Source organism: Manis javanica, chromosome 4 (genome assembly GCF_040802235.1).
Source record: "Manis javanica isolate MJ-LG chromosome 4, MJ_LKY, whole genome shotgun sequence".
NCBI lineage: Eukaryota > Metazoa > Chordata > Mammalia > Pholidota > Manidae > Manis > Manis javanica.
The window spans coordinates 158,756,886-158,777,885 of NC_133159.1; the positions used below are offsets into that span (position 1 = coordinate 158,756,886).

Sequence of the window (21,000 nt, forward strand, 5' to 3'; positions counted from 1 at the left end):
TATATGTACCACATCTTTATCCATTCATCTACTGATGAACACTTAGGTTGCTTCCATTTCTTAGCTATTGTAAATAGTGCTGCGATAAACACAGGGGTGCATCTGTCTTTTTCAAACTGGGCAGCTGCATTCTTAGGGTTGGAATTCCTAGGAGTGGAATTCTTGGGTCAGATTCTTGGGTATTTCTATTTTGAGTTTTTTGAGAAACCTCCATACTGTTTTCCACAATGGTTGGACTAATTTACACTCCCACCAGCAGTGTAAGAGGGTTCCCCTTTCTCTACATCCTTGCCAACATTTGTTGTTCTTTGTCTTTTGGATGGGGGTGATCCTTACTGGTGTGAGGTGATATCTCATTGTGGTTTTAATTTGCATTTCTCTGATGACTAGTGATGTGGAGCATCTTTTCATGTGTCTGTTGGCCATCTGAATTTCTTCTTTGGAGAACTGTCTGTTCAGCTCCTCTGCCCATTTTTTAATTGGATTATTTGCTTTTTGTTTGTTGAGGTGCATAAGCTCTTTATATATTTTGGATGTCATCCCTTTATTGTATCTGTCATTTATGAATATATTCTCCCATACTGTAGGATGCCTTTTTGTTCTATTGGTGGTGTTCTTTGCTGTACAGAAGCTTTTAAGCTTGATATAGTCCCACCTGTTCATTTTTGCTTTTGTTTTCCTTGCCTTTTCTACTTTCTTTACTGTGTTGTTTTATTACCTCTGGTTGTCGCGACCCTTCAGGGACTGAAGCAACACGCCCAAGGTCTTGATTCTTCTCTAGGCTTTATTGTCTAATCTCTCACGGCAGTTACAGCAGTTGTCAGGCAGCTCCTCTTTTTTTCCCTCCCGGCGGGCTCCCTTATATTCAGTCACCCAACCAATCCGGGACAGTATCATGCGTGACCTTTAAGCGGATAGGTGTCACGCACCACTCTAAGTGGGCAGCATGAGCTGTGCACGGGTACAGAAGTCTGCTGGGCCAATCCCCAACAGGGAAGAGGGGAAAGGGTGGTGAGCAGGAAGCAGGCGCCATCTTTAGGGCATTGTCCAGCTAGAGTGGGGCTCAGCCTCGGCCGTAGGCCGGGCCCCCACACTGGTGACAGCTATTAAACCTTAGGAACACTTCCATCTATAGCAGTCCCTCCAAAATAGAGTGTAGAGATGGTTTGTGGGAGATAAATTCTCTCAGCTTTTGCTCATCTGGAAATTGTTTAATCCCACCTTCAAATTTAAATGATAATCTTGCCACATAAAGTAATCTTGGTTCCAGGCCCTTCTGCTTCATTGCATTAAATACATCATGCCACTCCTTTCTGGCCTGTAAGGTTTCTGGGGAGAAGTCTGATGTCAGCCTGATGGGCTTTCCTTTGTATGTGATCTTATTCCTCTCTCTGGCTGCCTTTAATAGTCTGTCCTTATGCTTGAGCTTTGCCATTTTAATTGCTATATGTCTTGGTGTTGTCTTCCTTGGGTCCCTTGTGTTGGGAGATCTGTGGATCTCCATGGCGTGAGAGACTATCTCCTTCCCCAGATTTGGGAAATTTTCAGGAATTACCTCCTCAAAGACACTTTGTATCCCTTTCTCTATCTCTCCTTCTTCTGGTACCCCTATAATGCAAATATTGTTCCATTTGGATTGGTCACACAGTTCTCTCAATATTCTTTCATTCTTAGAGATCCTTTTTTCTCTCTGTGCCTCAGCTTCTTTATATTCCTCTTCTCTGGTTTCTATTTCATTTATCGTCTCCACCATATCCAATCTGCTTTTAATTCCCTCCATTGTGCTCTTTAATGATTGGATCTCCAACTGGAGAGTTCTAGAATATCTTTCCGTACCTCCATTAGCATGTTAATGATTTTTATTTTGAACTCCCTTTCAGGAAGAGTCATGAGGTCCATGTCATCTTTCTCAGGAGTTACATTAATTTTACTCTGAACCAGGTTCCTTTGGCCTTTCATATTTGTATATTGCACCCTCTAGTGTCCAGAAGCTCTACTCTCTGGAGCTGCTCAGCCCCTGAAGCAATGACAGGGGTCTGGTATTGGTGCCTGGGAGGAAGAAAGAGCTGTTTCCTGCTTCCTGGCTGCTGTGTGTGTCTCCACTGCCTAAACCAGTGGGCCAAGTGAAGGCAAATTCTGGCACACTAAGACCCCCACCCCTTAAGACCCAATCACCAATGCAGAACACACCCTACCCCTACTCCTTAAAAATGTGCTTCCTCACCCACGAGCTGTTGCTCCCTCTCTCTGGGGGCAGCCATTTTCTCTTGCAGATAATAAAATCTCTTGCATGGGCCCATGTCTCCTGAGTCGTTCTGGGGTAAGGAGGGTCACAGTGAGATACCATTTCACCAAGCACACAGGCATAAGCCTCAATGCCTTGCGTTTGCAGTTGCTGTAGACAGATCTTCCGTCTGGCTGGCCTAATGCCAGGGTAGAGTTTGCCAATTTGCAAGCCAGGTGGGGCTGGCTGGGAGATAGGTGCAGTAGGCTGCCTATCACAGAGGGGGGTCCCTGGAGCTGTGTAGCCAGCCAGGGAGCTGGAGCACCTGGAGATCATGAAAGCTCCCAACCTACTGGGCAGAGAGTACCCGGACAATTTTGTCTACCTGTCCTTTCTCCTGAGCAGTAAGTTCTGTGCAATCCTTGCCCCTTTAGCAGCCCTCCTGCTAAGGGCTTCCTTGTTAGGAAGTCTCTCAGACTGTCCACCCTTCCTTTGTCCCAGAACAGCTGGATATGGATCCCTGCTTTCCACAAGTGGCCGGAATCTCAGTCTCTCTGGGAATTCTGCTCATCCTATCTTTCCAATCCCCCAATCACGAGAGTATCATGAAAGCACCACGAAATGTAGGTTTGTGCTCCCAGAGCAGATCTCTGGAGTTAGGTATTCAGCAGTCCCAGGCCTCCACTCCCTCCCAGCTCCATTTCTCTTCCTCCAGCCAGTGAGCTGGGGTGGGGGAAGGGCTTGGGTCCTGCAGGGCCACAGCTTTGGTACTTTACCCTGTTCCGTGAGGTCTGCTCTTTTCTCCAGTTGTATGCAGTCTGGTGCAGTCCTCCTTCCTGGTGCTCTTTCAGGATTAATTGTATTAGGTATATTTTCGTATTATAGGTTTTAGGAGGAAGCCTCTGTCGCACCTCTCACGTGGCCATCTTTAATCCTCTCTGCCCTATCTCTTGATGAATTAGGAGTGGAAAGGGGAAGGAAGATGTTGGTTCTTTTGGATGGGATGACTCTAAGGAAAATCAGGAAATCCTCAGGACATCGAACACTAATCTCTGTGGCTGTACTGCCTGTTCCCTTCTTGATGGCAACAGTAGCCAGCTCCTGACCTGGGGCCCTCCTCATGACCCGGGAAGAGCTCTGCTGAGGGCTAGGTAGTGCACATTCTCCTCCTCACATCAGCAGGGGAGATCTGAGGCCTTTCCTTTCAAGCCTGGGCCTTGTTGACATGAGTGTTAGGGCCCAGACTTGAGAAGCCCTTTCTCCTCTCACCTCCGCTCCATAGGGTAGAGAAGCTGAGGGTGGAGACACTAGCCTGCTCCCTCACCCAACCTCAGGGAAGGAACAGCACATGTGGGGACACAAATGAAAGCTTTATTATATAAAAATACCATTGAGAGTTCATTTAAACATCTGCCTTAGAAATCCAGGTTGAGGTATGAAGGGAAGAGGTCTATTAGAAGAGAGGGAATCGGGTGACTTCTCCAAAGACAGATGGGCGCTGGCGGAGGGCAGGGGTGTTCCTGCGATAGCCAAACCGACCATTGAACCCCCTGATCATTTTGAGATCAGCATTGTAGTGATAATGCCCGGTCACCTGCTGGAGGGAATGCCCTTGGGGGCAGAGAGAAAGAGAGGCCTCAGCCTGCAGCCTCCTCTTGCTGTCCCCACTCCCACTGGGCTGGTATGGTTACTAACCTGGCTATCATCACTGTGCTCCCCATGTCCCAGCTGACCCCTCAGTCCTCAAATGTCTCCAGCCTCTTGACCGACAAGCCAAGGGCTGGTGAAGTCAAGGAGGCAGATGGCTTCCTAACCAAACTTCATACCAGGAATAGCATGCAGGAGAAGTGTGCATGGTATATGCTGAGACAGAAGGGGCCAGAAACTTCTGGGCTTGGCTGAACTTGCCTTGAACCCATGACAACTGAGAAAATTTCACCCTTGTCTCTGATCCATCTGGAGAAAATGGATGAGCTCAATTTGTCCAAATGGTGCAAAGGATCATGTGACTAGAGGGTGGCCAAAGGGTGGGAGGAGGGTTCACCCTGTCAGAAAAGCATCTCTCCACCCTCCCTTTCCTGTTGCTGCTAAACTGGGCCTGGAAAATGAGACTCAGACTCCTCATGGAACAGTTGAGGAACACAGCCTTTATAATTGGAAAGAGTGGAATTCCAATCCCAGCTCATTCTTCTCAGCAAATCACCTTAACTCCCTAAACCTCAGTTTCCTGAGATGTAACATAGAGGTAGTAGGTACTGACATACAGTAGGTGTTCAGTGAGTAAATATAGGGAGCACTGTGACACCATCTGCTCATGTACGGTAGGAAGAACTAGAGGATGCCATCCTGGGCCTCTTTCCCCCAACCAGGTCTCTCTCTGGCCCAATATCTCTCTTGGAACTGTGGGACCCAGCACACTAGGTGGTACCATGATGAGGCTGAAAAGTGCAAAGTGGCACTTGCCTGTCCCTGCCCCGTTTCTCCTGTTGAGGTATCTCTGTTCCTGCCCGAAGCTGTGGAAATTATCCACTATCTTGCCGTCCCTTCCTGTACCACCATGATCCTGAGAAAGAGGGAGAAAATACAGACTTGTCAGACACCATTCTGAGAGGGACACAGGGCAAACTCCCCTGGGGCTTGCTTAGGGGTGGGGGAAGAGGTCATAGCTGGGGATGACTGATCCAGACAGATTAAATATTAATATACTAATTGACCTATTGCCTCTCAGAGGCAACCTAGCTTGGCCATTAAGGGCTCAGTGGCTGCTGCCAAACAGACTGGTTCTAATTCCAGCTCAGCAACTAACAGGCTGTGTGACCCTGAGCAAATCACACAGCTTTTCTGGACCTCAATGACCTCATCAGCAAAAGGAGGGTGGCTGTGAGATTAAGTGAGATAGTTCAAACAAAGGGCCTGGCCTAGTAAAGGTTCAATAAACATTACGTTCATTTAAATGAAAATATATACCACAAATGGTGGCTGTGATGATTAATTATAAAATGCAGTACAGAAAGTTTCAAAAGTGTATACAGTGCACTATATTATTTTCAAACTTCTACATACTCAAGTTTTTCTCTTCCCCCGACTCCCAGACTCTGGACTCCATCTGTCATAAATGTTAGACGGCACACACAAGCAGGGCACACACAGATGTGTCCCTATGTACATGGAAGGAACATGCACAAACACTCGGGACCACAAAGCCCAAAATTTGTTCACAGAGTAACTCCCATTAAGCCCTCTTCTCCCTTCCCCACGCCTCTGTGACACAAGTATTGGAGGCAAAAGCGTTGAAAAATGTTTGGCGTCATCAGCAAATAGCCTCAGGCTCTTTGATCCCTGGGAAGTACTGGCTAGGGAGGGGCGACACCCGCGAGGGAAAAGGCCTGGGGAGAAGTGAGGTCGCAGAGGTTGGGGACGTTTCCTTCCTACGGGCTCATTTTAGACCCCAGCGCGCCAGCCCTTTCCTAATAGTGGTGTCACCGACAGCGCGCCTCGCCTGGAGGGTCCAGGCAGCTCTTTTTATCATGTTCACTGAGGTCACGCGGACTTCCGCGCTTTTAGGGAATTTGCGGCGTGAAGTCACCCCAAGGGCGGGTCTGTGACCTTAAAAAGGACAATGGAACCGATTTGTTTGGGAGAGGTAGTTGTGAGCCTAGTTGCCTACACCTGCACAAACCCAAAATGAGATCTTTCTCAAATTCTGGGATGGAAGGTGATTCTGTGAGCTCAGAGAGCTCAACACCTGTCACACACACAAACACACACACACACACACACCCAGTTCCCGGTTTCAGTAAGAAAACTGAGGGGACGGGAGTGGGGGAGCTCCCTGGAGGTGAGGGCGTGGGAGTGAGATGCCGGGATTTGAGAAGTCAGCCCCTCCACCAAGGTCATCCTCTGCGGGCCCTGGGGTTCCTGGGGCGATCCTCTACCTGATAAGTTTTCCGTAAAACTGGCGGAACCACGGGACTCTGGAAGTACCGGCGGGCGTGGTGGTCCTGCTGCGCGTTGTAGGGCGGAATCGCAGACCAGAGCTTAGGCCTCAAGTGCTCATAAGTGCGGGCCATGGAGCTCACGGCGACCCCATCCAAGATGAAGCTTTTCTCCAGCCAAAGACGACACTCACACAAGTACGCCATCCCAGCCACTGCAGCCTCCAAGGGCTTTTCCGGTGGGAGTGGAGAGCCCTAGGTCGGGGCTCCCCTGCTCATTGTTACGTGGTGTCAATCGTCGCTGCGTCACAAACCCTACTGTTCCCATCCCACGGGGTTGGTACTTAGGGTTGTGGGAGAAGTTGCTTGTGTGGCCCTCAGGTGAGGATGGCCAGAAGACAGCAAGAGGCACGGGAGATTTAAGAGTGGGGATAAGTGAATGTGGGCAGTGTGAGTGTAATCGGGCAGCTCCCGTTTCCTTTCAGAGCAAGTTTCCCCAACACGATGCCAGTAAAAACCTTGTACCCAGAATGGATTAGAGTTCAGATTGCCACTACTTCCACTCTGTTACGCAACTGTAAATTGAAGCTCAGAAGCTTTGTAGTAGTCCTAAATTCATTTAGTGGCAGACCCAGAACCAGAATTCAGGTCTCCTCAATTTCAAGTCCACTTAAAGCACTTCTCCCCTCCCCACCCAATTCTTTTCATCAGCCAGTATTACTCCTCCTGTTAAAAACACCAGTAGGTTGACGTATTTTTTCCTTTGGCTAATTTTATGCATTATGACAGGATACAGGAAAATGGGAGTGATACTCTATAGTTGCAATTACTGGTGTTTCTTTATACTGTTGACTTCCCAAATTTTCCCCTTGAGTAGTTAAGCCCTTACAGATGCTTTACATTATTAAAATGACTTGTAAAACTGTTCCTCACACCAACTCTATGAGGTGCTATTATCCTCATTTTACAGACAATGTTAACAGGTTCAGGGAGGGATTCTTTTATATATTCACTAACAATATTTTTATATGAAAGGACATTACCTAATTAGGAAGGGTTGCAACATACCTATACACAAAAACCACCAAGCCTGGCAATTCAATACTTAGCATAAGCTTTCCAAATGATGGGAAACCTATAAATCAATCTGAAATTACAGGAAATCTATAGTTTTGAGCCCATTCTATTATACTTTGGAAAGAACATGGACATTAGACAACTTAGGGGAAAAAATGAGAGGCCTAGTTCTCACACCTCACATTTATAGTAGGAAGGTGAAAAATTTCATATAACCCCACAAGAGGACGTGGGTGCTTCATGTTAGACTTGAAACTCACCAGGGTGAAGGATGGGGTTAGAGAGGAAGACAGGTGTTTTAGAAATGTCTGGATTTAATATTGCTAAAATCAAGACTGGCCCAGTCTGGACAAAGCATTGGTTCTCAACCTTGGCTACACGTCGCCATCTCCTGAACAGCTTCAAAAAGTACTGATGCTCGGGGGGTCCTACCTCCATAGTAATTGGTCTGGGGTATGGGCTGGTCACTTAACTCCTCAGGTTAACTACTGTTCTAGAGTTCTGGTACATCCTGTTCCTAATCTTAAAGGTAAAAAATATAGTTATCTCAACCAGTGACTAAGTGCTTAGGGTCTTCACTTTCACTCTAATCTTCAGCCTTGCATTATACCCAATTTATAGGTAACACTTAAGGCTATTTTCTATACAGAAAACTATACTTCTTGAAAAAGCCTAACATTTTTAGCCCAGACTGATCCAAAGCAGCTGAGTGCTTCTTCTTCCCAGACCAATTGACACCTTAGTCAATTCTCATGGTTTGGAAAGAAAAGCTGCAGTGCTCAATGCATTTAGGCAGAACTCACCAGGGCTTACGCCTATTGTACTGGCATGATTGTATCACCTTTTATTGTCAAACTAGGGTTTGGCAGATACATTATATGGCCATCCTGTCAAGATACTTTGATAGCAAAAAAAAATCTGCATATTAACTGAATCATCTTCCATGAGAACAAATTTACAAGGCAATTGCCATGTATAAGGTTTTATAAACATAAACCATTTATGTGCCAATTTACCCGAAAAAAAAAAAAAAAGCCTGTAAATGTAGAAGTCTGCATATATCCATGTGTATGTGGTTCCTACTCACTCAACTCCTTGAACTCCAAGAATGTCCAGGATGTGACCCCATACTCTACCTATCTCAAATATCTAATTGCAGGGCAGTTACATGGGTAACCTGCCATCTGGCAGTACCTATTATCTGCAATTTATTTTAAGGACTACAAACTCTAATTAACTATGAAGTTTTGCACATGTCCAGAAAAAATGTACACTGAATAATTTCATCTTACAAAGGAAACAAGTGTTATGTGCTATTAAGAGGAATGACATGTAGAAATGAGGAGAAAGGAAAGCATTGGGAGCAAGTAATTTTTAATGGATTTTTTTTTTTTTACAAATACACTGAAGAAATCATGCAATGCTCCCAGCATTGGATGCAATCCTGGGCCACAAGTCTGCACACTCCTTTGCAACTGGTCCTGTGATGGCAGAACCTGCATAAAAAAATGTTGAGGTGACAGGTTAAGATCAGACCTTTGCTCCTTCTGGACCTGAGTTAAACACTATTCAATCTCAAAGACCTAAGAACAACATGGATTCTTTCTTACCTTTCATCTCTCCTTTATTATTTACTATGACCCCCGCATTATCTTCAAAATAAAGAAACACACCATCTTTTCTCCTGTATGACTTTCGTTGTCGAATTACCACTGCTGGATGTACTAAGAGGGGGAAAAGGACAATGGTCATTTACCTGTCAAGTCCCAGGGCCACAAGAAAGCAGTTTCTATCCCATCTAGCTCCCTAACACTTTCCACTTGGACAAAGTGCCAAAGTATATTTGTCATTAGCTTTTCATATATTTTGTTTTAACAGAGCAAAAAGTTGGAAGTAAACAGAGCAGAACCACTTAAAATTATATACACCTGTAATTTTTATATAGGACAATGATTTGTGAAACAAGAATGAGTTATGAGAAGGTAAATGGTCCCATTAACAGAGAAAGTTTGTAAGCTAATTTTTTGCATAGAGGTTGGCAAAGTTGTACAACAAAATATTAACAGTATTAATAATTAATATTAGATGATAATAATATCATAGTTTGGAGGTCTAAGAGAAGTCTTATTCTATTCTACTTGTATTTCTTGTGCAATTAACTCATTTTTTTGAGGAACTCTTTTCCAAGGTCATGAGTAACTTTAAAAAAACCTACCTGCACTGAAGTGAACACTTTTCCAGACCTTCAAAAGAAGCATCTACTATACTTGAAAGAACTAGAGTCAGACACACCTGGATTCAAATTTTGACTGATACTAGCTTAGACAACTTCAACAAGGCACATCTTCTGGAACACAAATTTTCCTCTTGAAAAACAGGGATAAAGTTATAGTTACATATTCAAGATGAAGCACTGGAAATACAGGATTTTTCATAAGGACAGGGATCCTGGCTATCCTCAAGGGAAGTACTATCTAAGTACTATCTATGTACAGCCTCTAAACAAATTTTTAACGAGACACACAACAAGTTACAGGTAATTTGTATGTACTGAGGGCCCCCTCCATTGGACCCTCGCCTACTTATAAACATTTAAATCGGACAAACAAATCTGGTGGATAAATAAGGCCACACAAACTCAGGACTCTGGACTTCCAGTCCTGCCCCTTTTTCACATTTCCACGCACTGCATGCAAGTCTAAGGCGAGTGAATGTATTCATTTAGCAGAAACAAGGACCAACGACATTAACTGAGTTGGAAATTCAGAACTATTTTTAAAACCATGAAGTGTTTTTGTTCTCTGGTCTGTCCCATGACTGACTCAGACAGACAGCACATACTGCTGCCATCTCACCCACGTGATGGCTAATTGCTCTGCCCTTCCCTGACAGCTCCCCAGGCCACAGATCAGACTCAGTAAGTGTTCCAAGAGGAAAGTCTGTCCCCTTGCATGCTGATCCCAATCTACACATTGATTAATCAATGCTTAACCACCCCAATGCTACTTATTCCTTATCCACCAAGTCCTCAAGTAGATAATAAAGAGCAAAGAAAAATCTGACCAAAAGGCTAAAAAACCTGGGGGGGAGTAACTGTGATATGTGGCTAAGACCCATTACATATGTAGTAGGGCACACAAGAGAAAGCTAAGACTTCTCAGGAAAAGCAAGATATCTCAGGGCAGAGACAAACTAAGCAGGTAGGAAGGAAGTTCAGGAGCTGAAAAGAAAGTCTGAGGGCTCCCTTTTTAAATTCATACACCCAGTGGAAAACTTTTGGGGTAAGCCCACAACTGAGTAATGAGCAGCTCTCTCTTTTAGTTTCTATTCAGAGACTTCAAAGCAGCCATGCCAAACTTTTGACAAATCACAATCTTAAATCAATCTCATCTATAAAAAGAACCTGCCTTAAAGCATTAAGAATAGCATCTATTACTCTGTACTGATAAAGTACTAGGTAATGTTGGCCAGATGCTCTACATGCTCAGCTCATCACCAGAATCTCACAACCACTTGAGAAAGAATTTAAGGATCATTATTCCCTTTCAAACTAGTAGTTCCAGAATATGAAACTTGCCCGAGATAATGGGAAGTCTTAAAGCTGGGATCTCACCTAGTCAAGCTCTAAAAAACCCATCAAAAAAATACATTTACTAAGTAAGTATCATCAAATTAATTTGGAGCCAAGGAAATTGAGAATGAACTAAAGACAGTTACCAGCTCTTATGGAACTTAAACAGAAAAGACAACCCTAAACGTCACAAAAATTACAACCTGGATGAAGGTTTAATGGGGAGGGGAGGGTTGCAGCAGCACTGGGAAATGTCAAGGTGGTGAGTTGAAGATGATTGGACTATAGTATTCCAGGCAGGAGGCACAGCAAGTACAAAGAACTGGAGGTACTAAGGAAAGGGAGCAAGAAACTAAAAACTGAAAGGAGCAGAGAGCTGAGGAAGGCACCATGAGGTGGACTGGAAATTGCAGAACAAAGGGCTTTTGTTTATTTAGGTGTAGGTATGTGAGGTGATCTATACCAACTTGCTGGGAAAATATGAAGTATCCCAGCTTACACTAGAAGCCAATCAAGAACTTAAGTAAGGAAGTGACAAGATTTAGTTTTAAAAGATGGACCCTGGCTTAAGTGTGGCAAATACATCTAAGGAGTAAGGAGGCAAGAACATTGTATGTAAAACTGGATATTAAAGAGAACAGTCTCTAAGACAGCAAGAGCAGACCTTCAATTTCAAATATGTATCTCACACTGCCACTCAAAGGAAATCTTTAAGAGGCCTTGAGAATGGTAAAACTATATTTCGTTCCATTTTTCAATAAATGGAGAAGCCCTTTAACTGTCCACCAGGGGATAAGGAGACCAGGTTTCTACTCACCCTTCTTTCTGAGCTCTGGTTTGCCTTTCTTGACTGTGGCCATCACCATGTCACCCACACCAGCAGCAGGAAGTCTATTCAGTCGTCCCTTGATCCCCTTCACAGAGATGATATACAGATTTTTGGCTCCTTTAAGAGGATATAAAAATGAATTATTTGGGGAGCCTATTAGGCAGTTCTGCCATCAAAACATTTCCCCAACACTCCCAAAGCCTCTCCGCCTCTCCCGCTGCTCACAAACCCAAGCAGTTAGTTCCCTCCAAGGTGAAACACCTTGTCACACCACCGATTGAAGCCGAACAGCACAAGCTGCTGCCGCTTCACCCAGAAGTGGTGTTTTTACTCTGCCCTTTCTTGACGGCTCAGTGGGTCATTAGCAAAAGGCCCATCAAGTGCTTTTAGAAGGGGGAGTTCAGGAGGGTGCAGCCCAAGGTCTCACCTGTGTTGTCAGCACAATTGATCACGGCTCCTACTGGAAGACCCAGGGAAATTCGGAATTTTGCACCGGAGGACCCACCACGTCCTGTGGGAAGGAAAGGAAGCACAAGAAAGATCACTGTCCAGTCATAGTTCGGAGTTCCCTTCATACTCTCAGGCTATAAATTCATTCGCACATGCTTTGGGAAACGGTACACTACATACAGATTCGCTCTTTCTAGGCCTCCTTACCTCCTCCCCATGTGCCATCTAGGTCTCATGGCAAATAACCAATTTTTCATTACCACCCTTACGTTGAGATTAAAGGGCCTGGACGACTCAATTCTCACTCCAACTTTTGCACCACGTAGTTCTTCCTGCAAGGTGGGAGACCGTACAAGTCGCCCACTCTAATGCCTAAACCAGTCCAACTTCCACCCTATTACTGCAGCGCTGGGCGCGGAGCGGTCCTACGGGGTTCGGTCTAGAATAGTGTTTAGATCCTGCCAGCTCAATTCTTCAGGCCCACACCTCGGCCGCTTTCGGGGACCCCTCCGGTACTCTCCCGATGACCCTCCTCTCTCTCTCTGGCCCGGAGGACAGCAAAGCGTCCCAGCCGCCCATGGCCGCCGCTCCCGGTGAAGCCAGCAGCCACATCACAACAGATGGCGAAGGATCTCCCAGAACTAAATCCTCACCTCGCTTCGACATCTTGAAGGCCGGAAAAGGATAAAAAGGAAGTAAGTACAAAGCACTCTGGGATAAGAACATCGACGTCACGCCCGGCATCATCACGTGACCCGGAGCTTGCAGAACCCTCCGTTTCCCCAGGGCGCTGTCTTATTGCGTCATAAATCCTGTGCTTCGGTTTGAGCTCTGTGCGAAGTGGGCGGTGTAGGAGATGAGGGCTGCCGAAGTGATTTAGGCCCAGAGTTTCCTCTTTACGAGCTAGGAAGTAGTTGAGGGCACAGAAATATTGGTTTGTTAATTTACCCAGCAACCTCTTTTGAGCACTTATTATGTGCCAGGGACTTCGTTGGACACCAGAGGTTCAGAAATTATTAAAACGGTTTGTGTGTGTAGGACCCACAAAGAACACAGGGCGTAGGGCGCTCAGGTAGAAAGAACTCTAAACGGTTTCATTAAGATGTGATATAATTGTGAAGAGTCGTTTTAGCACTAAATAACCATTTGCATTTTAAATAGCTTGATATCAGTCTCCCCATTCTTCTGACTTCTGTTGATATACTGATTTAAATATTGAGCGCCTCCTTTATGTCAGATACTGTCCTGGGCATACATTTAGACTACATCAGGGAATAAAACGTCAACATTTTTGCCCTATGGAACTTATGTTCTGCTGGGGTGGTGATAAAGGTGAATATTAGACACTAAATAGATATAATAATTGTAGTGTATAGTATGTTAGATGGTGATGGTATTTTTAAAAATGAAAGTAAACAAGGGATCAGGAAGTGGAAGGAGAGACAGGTTGCAGTTCAAGATAGAATGGTCAGTGAAGGTTTCATGGAAGAAGTTGACATTAGAGCTAAGACATTAAGGTGAGGGAGCTAGTAACAGGAATGTCTGGGAAGAGCAGTCCAGATAAGTCATCTGTCAATGAAAAGCCCTAAGGTGGAAGTTTGCCTGAACAATGAGGCTCCACAAGGAAGCTGCGTGTGACTGACAGACAAAGTGAAGGGAAGAGTAGTAGGAGAGAAGGTCAGAAGTAATAGGGCCAGGTGATGTAGGGCTCACGCTTCATACAATAGGCAGGAATCATTTTTCAGAAGCATAAATATTACCATGTCATTCTAATGAGCATCCTCAAATTGTTTCTATTGCTCTTATAGTCAAAGTTAAAATCCATAGTATGGCCTACCAGGCCCTGATCTAGCATCACCCTACCTTGTCAACCTCATCTTGCACTAGGCTCTCTTTTGCTCTGCAGTGTTGGCGATTTAGTCCCAGATACTGTTGGTGCCCTGGAATACCCATAGGCCTTACACGTGTTGGGATCCTCTACCCTGCCTACTGCCTTCATCACATGTTTCATGTCTATTGATTTTTCTGATATAAGCTTAAATGTCTCTTTCTTAGGGAAATCTGCCAGAACCCCCATACAAGGTCAGATCCTCCTATTATAAGCACTCTTAACATGCTGCATTTTTCCTTCATACTATTTATTAAAATATTTAGTATATATTTGACGATTATTTGTTGAATGACCTGTCTCCCCCAACTAGTATATAACTAGTCAACAAGTGTAACAGAGTGAAAAATCTCTGACTTCATATTGTATCTGACTCCTTTGATCCCTTAATCTTTGGTTCAAAAAGCTGCTTCTCAGCTCTGCAGCCCTGCACGTAGGTTTATTAATCATCAAAAGGAATTTTGCTCATGACTTAAGATGATGCATCCAGCCCCTGGCCCAAAATTCTCCTCCCCTGAAGAGAGAAAGTAATAAGCACAGAAATGATGACTGGATTGCCAAGGACTTATAGGAACATCATGGCCAGACCCGTGTCAACAAAATGACTGGAGTCAGCTAACCACGAACAAGAGTTTCACCACCACCCTCAGACTCTTGCTGCCTTCCAGATGTCTGAGGTCAATAGTCATCTCCTGACTGCAATCCCCTCCTACCTCTCTTCCCTAATATAAAAGAAAATCAACTCTGAGTTAAGATGGTTCTTTAAGACATTAGTTCACCATCTTCTTGGTCTGCTGGCTTTCTGAATAGAGTCACTTTCCTTGCCCCCACATCTTATCTCTTGACTTACTGTCATATCATGCAGTGAGTGGCATGAGCTTGGATTCAGTAACACAAACTCCATTAAGACTGGATTCGTGTCCTTTTAGTTCCACAGTATATCCCCAACACTTAGCAGAGGGCCTCACTCAATAAGTACATTTTGAATTATTGCTGAACAAATGAAGAAGTGTACCCCAATGGCCTTCATATGTCCACATCCTTGGAAGAAATTTTCATTCATCTATGGCAAAATTAGAAATATTTGGAAAATATAGTTTCTTAAAAAGCTGCATTTGCCCAATTTAAAAATGGCCTATTATTGTAGGATTATCTTTTTTCATCTTTTTTGGTGTTAAAAATGTTCCTTTCAACCCTATGTCAGCTTTCCACCATCCCAACGCCACAATTTTTTTTTTTTTGCAGTTTCAATGGTCCGTGAAAACCAGCGGGTAAGGAAATGATCAATCTCTACTTCCTTAGTTCTTGCATGCACACATTCCTTGAACCCCTGTAATCTAGATTGTATCCTCACTACATGACTGCAATTATACATACTGGAAAATTATACTAGAAAGTTTACATGAACTACTCATTTTCAAATTCCAAGGATATTCCTCAGTCTTTATCTTACTTGGCCTCTACAGCATTTCACACTGGCACCATTCCCTCTTTCTTGACCCTCTTCACATATGGTTTCTTCATGTATGGATGCTAATAGTAAGAGGAGGTACTATTTATGGAGTGTTACTAAGTACCAGTCATTGAGTTAGCATTTTACAGGAATGTGACTTGTTGGATTTTCCCAACAACACTGTGATGTAGGTACTATTATTATTCTCATTTTACACATGAGAACACAAATAGAAAGGTTAAGCCATATGTCCAAGATCACACAGATCTTGAAAGGCGGAGCTGGAATGCCATTCCAAGTCTGGCCGATTCCAAAGCACAAGCTGTAAGCCATTATACTATACTGCTCTTGCCTCCTTCCTCATGGTCCCTTCTTATCATATGTCCCTGAGTAATCACACTCACACCAACAGCTTCAATTACCATCTATATGTTTATCACTCCCAGTCTACATCTCCAACCTGGACATTTCTGCTTAGCTCCAACCAATATATGGAACTGATGATTGGGACACCTCCACCCCACAGGCACTCCAAAGCTAACATATCCAAAACAGAAAACATCATTTCCCCAGAAAATCTTCTCTTCTGCTTGTAATAGTTTTCTTGGTTGTTGCTACCACCGATGTCTCAGCCAGAAAACAGGGACATAATTAGTTCTCCTCTTCTTCTGGGACGGCGGGTCTAATCTCTAAGGTCTACTGACTTGACTCTGCTTCTTCAAGAATTCTGTGCATAGATCTAAAGGTCTTCCCTTGATTCAAGGGTATTGCAACAACGTCCAGCTTTTCATACTTAAAACTCTGTGCTGGCCCTCTAGTGTTTATAGAATAAAGTCCAAGCTCCTTAGAACAGCATGGGAGTCTCTTCTGAAATGGCTTACTTTCTCCACTGCCTCATTTCCCGTCACCCCACACTTCACACTCCAGGATTCAGGGACTTTTGCTTTATCCACATGTTCTTCAAAACTCTGCTCAAGTATCTTTTCCCTGTGCTATTTCCCAACCTCTTCCTTGAGCTACTTCTTTACTTAGAGAAGTAGTTCTTAAATATTTTCATTTGCAGATCTCTTTACTTTCTTAAATTATTGAGGAACCCAAAGAATTTTCTTTTTATACAGAATATATCTACCAGATTAGATTTACCAAAGCGTTTTTGTTTATATAGATTATATCTACCAGATTACATTTACCAGATTAGAAATATAAAATGTGAAATGTTTGTTAATTCATTTAGGACAATAAGAATCCATTACCTGTTAAAATACACAATTTAAAAAGAAAAATAACTATATTTTTCCAAACATGTATAATTTAATGAGAAGAGAGGCTTTGCTTTACATTCTTTTGAAAATCCCTTTAATATCTGGCTTATTGAAAGAGCTGGATTTTCACGTTCCACTTTTAATCTGTTTTGATATCATACATCATATAGCCTCTGGTAAATTCCATTGTGTATTCATGAAAGATCAATACAGGTAGATAATGTAGTATTAGGAACTTCTTTCTTCCCACCAGAAATAGGATTCTCAGAGACACTCAAGACTCCCCAGGATACCTGAAAGAAATGTTGCAGATATCCCATTGTGCAACAAACCCCTTCTCCTGTTGACCACCTCGGCATCAGAACGGGATATTCCCAACGCTGTAGTTCATTACTTTTCTGTATTCCCACAACACAGCCCATAATGAACAGGGTACTCCAATACTTCACGGGCTTAACGTTACCTTATGTTTCTTCTTTACCATCTTTAAGGATGATAAGGTTTAAAAGTGTAGACAACAGCAGGGGGCACCCGGATTTGAACCGGGGACCTCTTGATCTGCAGTCAAATGCTCTACCCCTGAGCTATACCCCCTCTGCTGGAGAGTAGCAGACTACAGTTTAATTGTAGTTACTAACCAGACATTGCTTTTTGGTGAAGAGCAATAATTTGGGATCCACAATCAATTGTTTTAGGTTTCTCGGGCTGATACTAAAGAACCAAGAAAAGATTTCAGAAGCAATTTGGACTAAGGGGTGAGAGAGGAAGGCGAAGTCCACTCTGACCCAGGCTGGAAGGTCCTGTGGGGGTGTGCTATGGAATTCCTCTTCTCCATTAACAACAGTACTGTTTACCTCTGGCATCTGGGAATTCTTTAAGTCTAATTTCCATCCTCCCTGCCCGCAACCTGAGCTGCAGTGAATCCCCAGCGCTGTGCTTTGCACACGAGAGGAAGTGCTTTCTTTGTCCTTCCCAAGACCCTCTCGGCTCCTGTAGCCCATTGTACCCATTCTTTCCCATCTTCAGTAACTTCCTCCTCTCCTGTGGCTCCTTCAAATATCAACAGGTTTCGCCTAGATTGGAAAACTCCTTCCTTTAGCTGTGATTGCCTGTCCATTGCTTCTTTCTAATTACCAGTTTTTAAGAAAGTCTGTGACATCATTTCTCTCATTATCAAGTACCTGTCTCCACATTTCCTCTGGTCTCTTAATTTGCTTTCTTGATTGTCAGTTATTTTTTCCCTTGGAGTGTGTATCTTGTTTCTCCAACTAGACTGTAAGTTCCTTGAGGGCAGGGATCATGTTGCATTCCTTTTTGTATTCCCCACAGCAGCTGGCACAGTGCCTGGTTCGCTATAAACCCCTGGTTGTACTTGCCTGCCAAAACACAATCCTAATTAAATTCACCTATCACATTAGCCTATGCCTGCACCCAAACTGAATGTTGCTGGAGAACTCATAAGTCTGTGTCATTCCAGCAATCTCAGTCTGTCTAGTGTTCTTACCCATTGGCTAGTTAGGTACCTTATCTTACTCTCTAAAATGATATTTCACACACTTTCTCATGTCTCAGACCTTCCACACCTTATCTCTCCTCCTCACTCTCTAAGCTGAAGAGCCAGCCTCTTCCTTTCAGAGAAAATCAGAATCAGTCAGAAGCAGTGGCATGCTGGTAAATGACTAATAACTGGCTCTGGGGCACTTGATTCGTAGCACTTGCCAAGTCCTATGGTTTAAATACTTCTGTCTTCCCTTTTCAAGCTACCACAGTGAAGTCAACTAGCTTTAAAAATTCCTGAAAATTTAACATTCGATTCTCACAAGCCGGTATAAGCTTAACCTAGCACACTTCTGGGACTGACTACCTTCTTCATCAACTACTAACTATACACTAACAGCTCCCAAAATTATATTTCCACCTTGGGTTTCATCCTAATCTCTAGAACTAATGGGGTCTCCAATTGCATACTTAACTTCTCCTCTTAAATGTCTATAGGGCACCTGAAACTTAACATGTTGACTCCAACCTAGAATGAAGGACAGGTGGCTGTACTTTATTACTTTCTGTGTAAGAGCTTTAAAAAGCAACTCTTGATTTTGTTTTCTAAACTTATTCCTTTCCCAATGTTCCTTACCTGAAGAAACCATAAAACCATACGACCATCTACCCAGAGAGCAAAGACAAAAAGTAAGAGTCATTCTTGATTCTTCACTTTCTCTCATCTTCCTTAAGCCATCCAACATACAGAAAGCCCTTGGCTCCCTTGCCACGGTGTTTCAGTGTGGTAGGCTAGATAATGGCCCTCCAAATAAGTCCATGTCCCAGTCCCCTTGTGAATATGTTAGCTTACATGAAAATGGTGATTTGCAGATGTGATTAAGTTAAGGATCTTGAGTTGGGGAGATTAGCCTGGGTTATTTGGGTGAGGTCAATATAATCACAAGGGTCTTCTAAATAAGAACAGAAGAGGATCACAGAGACAGAGAGAAGATATAAGGATTGAAGCTGAGATCAGAGGGTGAGGAAATGCTACCTTGGCTTTGAAGATGGAGGAAGGGGCCATGAACCAAGAAATGCAGGCAGCCTCTAGAAGCTACAAAAGTCAAGGAAACAGATTCTCCCCTAAAGCTTCCATAAGGAATGTAGACATGACAAAACCTTAATTCTATCTAGCCCAGTGAAACTGATTTTGGAATTCTGACTTGCAGAACTATAAAATAACACATTTATGTTGTTTTAATAAAGAAGTCTGTGGTAATTTGCTACAGCAGCAATAGGGATACCACCACCATCTCTTACTTGCACTACTGCAGTAGAATCCTAACTTGTCTCTTTGTGTCCACTCTTTTTGCTTTCTTTTATTGTGGTAAGAACACTTAACATGAGATCTACCCTTTTAACAGATTTTTAAGTGTGCAACATAATATTGTTAACTATAGGCACAATGCTGTATAGTAGATCTCTAGAACTTAATTCATCTTGTATCATTGAAATTTTATACCCATTGATTAGCAACTCCATTTCTTTCCCCTCATCTCTGGCCACCACTGTTCTACTCTGCTTCTGTGAGTTTGACTGTTTTAAACACCTCATGTAAGTGGAATCATGCAGTATTTGTCTGTCTATGATTGGTTTATTTCACTTAGCATAATGTCCCCTGTTGTTGCATAGTGCAAGATTTCCTTCTTTTTAAAGGCTGAATAATATTCTAGATGTGTATTCTCTATGTCTATTCTTGAGTACTTAGTTTATGTCAGCCTTGTGGTTGGTGATTTCAAATCTCTCTGCTCAAAACTGTCCAATGGCTGTTTTTGTCATTCATTTGGAATAAAATCCAAACTCCTTACCTTGGCTTACAACACCCTCTACCATCCTGGCTACTTCTCCAGCTCTCTTACTAGCTCTTCTCTGGTCCACCTTCCTCCAGACACCTTGGCTCTATGGCTTTTGTATTAGCCATTTCCTCTACCTGGAATGCCCTCCCCCCCACAGATGGCCAAATGGCTGTCTCTTTCATGTCATTTAGTTCTTAGCTTTCTCATTTCTAGTCTGTCTCACTAGGTTTTAAACTCAGTGAGAGCGAAGAACCTTTGTGCCTATTGAAAGTATGCTTTTCACCTAGAGTGGGGCACATAGTAGTTGCTCCATAACAGAGGGGACCACTAGAGAGTATAGTTGGGGAAGGTCTTTCAGTGGGGATGTCTTTTAGCTGGTTATTTTGGTTATTTAGTGTTTGTATTCTTTTTAGAGAGACCCAGAGGAAAGGATTCCCTATTCAGTTTTGCAAGGGATTGTTCTCTGACTTCTTAGTATAAAGAGATGGGTGGAATTGTGGATACAGAATTGAGCCTAGAAAAAGCAGATTGGTACCTAAGTTCACATGTCTTCAAAATGCCATGTCTTTAGTTGCTCTTTTAACTTTTGTTCCTCTTTATTAGTAAAATCACTATCACCTAGCAAGAAAAGATTAATTTTAAAACAAGCAATTCTCACTATGGAAAATTCATGATTGCTCTAAAACAAACCTAACAAATCCTTACAAAGAAAGGGGGTATAGTTCAGTGATAGAGCATTTGGCTGCAGATCAAGAAGTCCCTGGTTCAAGTTCAGGTATCCCCTCTTTGGCCTTTCCTTTCTCACCTCCACTCAGGAACAACCCAAAATACCCCAACATCTGTGGGTTCTGAATCCAAAATCCCTAGAAGACTCCCAGTGTAACTTCCATAGGCCCAGTTTTCCCCTTGCAAATATTCCCTGTACCTGAGGAGTCAAGAGCAATACCCCAGAGGTTACACAGGGTCTAAGGCCACA

General features: G+C 43.3%; 2 protein-coding genes and 2 non-coding genes across 4 annotated transcripts; all 4 read right to left on the reverse strand.

Moving 5' to 3' along the window:
• Nucleotides 1-3,581: 3,581 nt before the first annotated feature.
• Nucleotides 3,582-6,984, reverse strand: SPMAP1 (sperm microtubule associated protein 1). Its single transcript, XM_036990908.2, has 3 exons — nucleotides 6,160-6,984; nucleotides 4,688-4,787; nucleotides 3,582-3,835 (listed from the first exon to the last, which is right to left on the reverse strand). The coding sequence occupies exons 1-3, from the start codon at nucleotides 6,364-6,366 to the stop codon at nucleotides 3,678-3,680; spliced, it is 465 nt and encodes a 154-aa protein (XP_036846803.1). The 5' UTR covers nucleotides 6,367-6,984; the 3' UTR covers nucleotides 3,582-3,677.
• A 1,609-nt stretch (nucleotides 6,985-8,593) lies between these two features.
• RPL23 (ribosomal protein L23) lies at nucleotides 8,594-12,812 on the reverse strand. The gene is made up of 5 exons (XM_036990903.2): nucleotides 12,740-12,812; nucleotides 12,064-12,147; nucleotides 11,625-11,753; nucleotides 8,847-8,960; nucleotides 8,594-8,732 (listed from the first exon to the last, which is right to left on the reverse strand). Exons 1-5 carry the CDS (start codon nucleotides 12,810-12,812, stop codon nucleotides 8,650-8,652), a joined length of 483 nt encoding a protein of 160 aa, XP_036846798.2. The 3' UTR covers nucleotides 8,594-8,649.
• Nucleotides 11,897-12,032, reverse strand: LOC118967024 (small nucleolar RNA SNORA21). Its single transcript, XR_005053805.1, has one exon. It is a non-coding gene; the product is annotated as a small nucleolar RNA SNORA21 (small nucleolar RNA).
• Nucleotides 12,813-17,211: 4,399 nt separating the features above from the next.
• TRNAC-GCA (transfer RNA cysteine (anticodon GCA)) lies at nucleotides 17,212-17,283 on the reverse strand. The gene has a single exon. It is a non-coding gene; the product is annotated as a tRNA-Cys (tRNA).
• Between the last annotated feature and the right edge of the window lie 3,717 nt (nucleotides 17,284-21,000).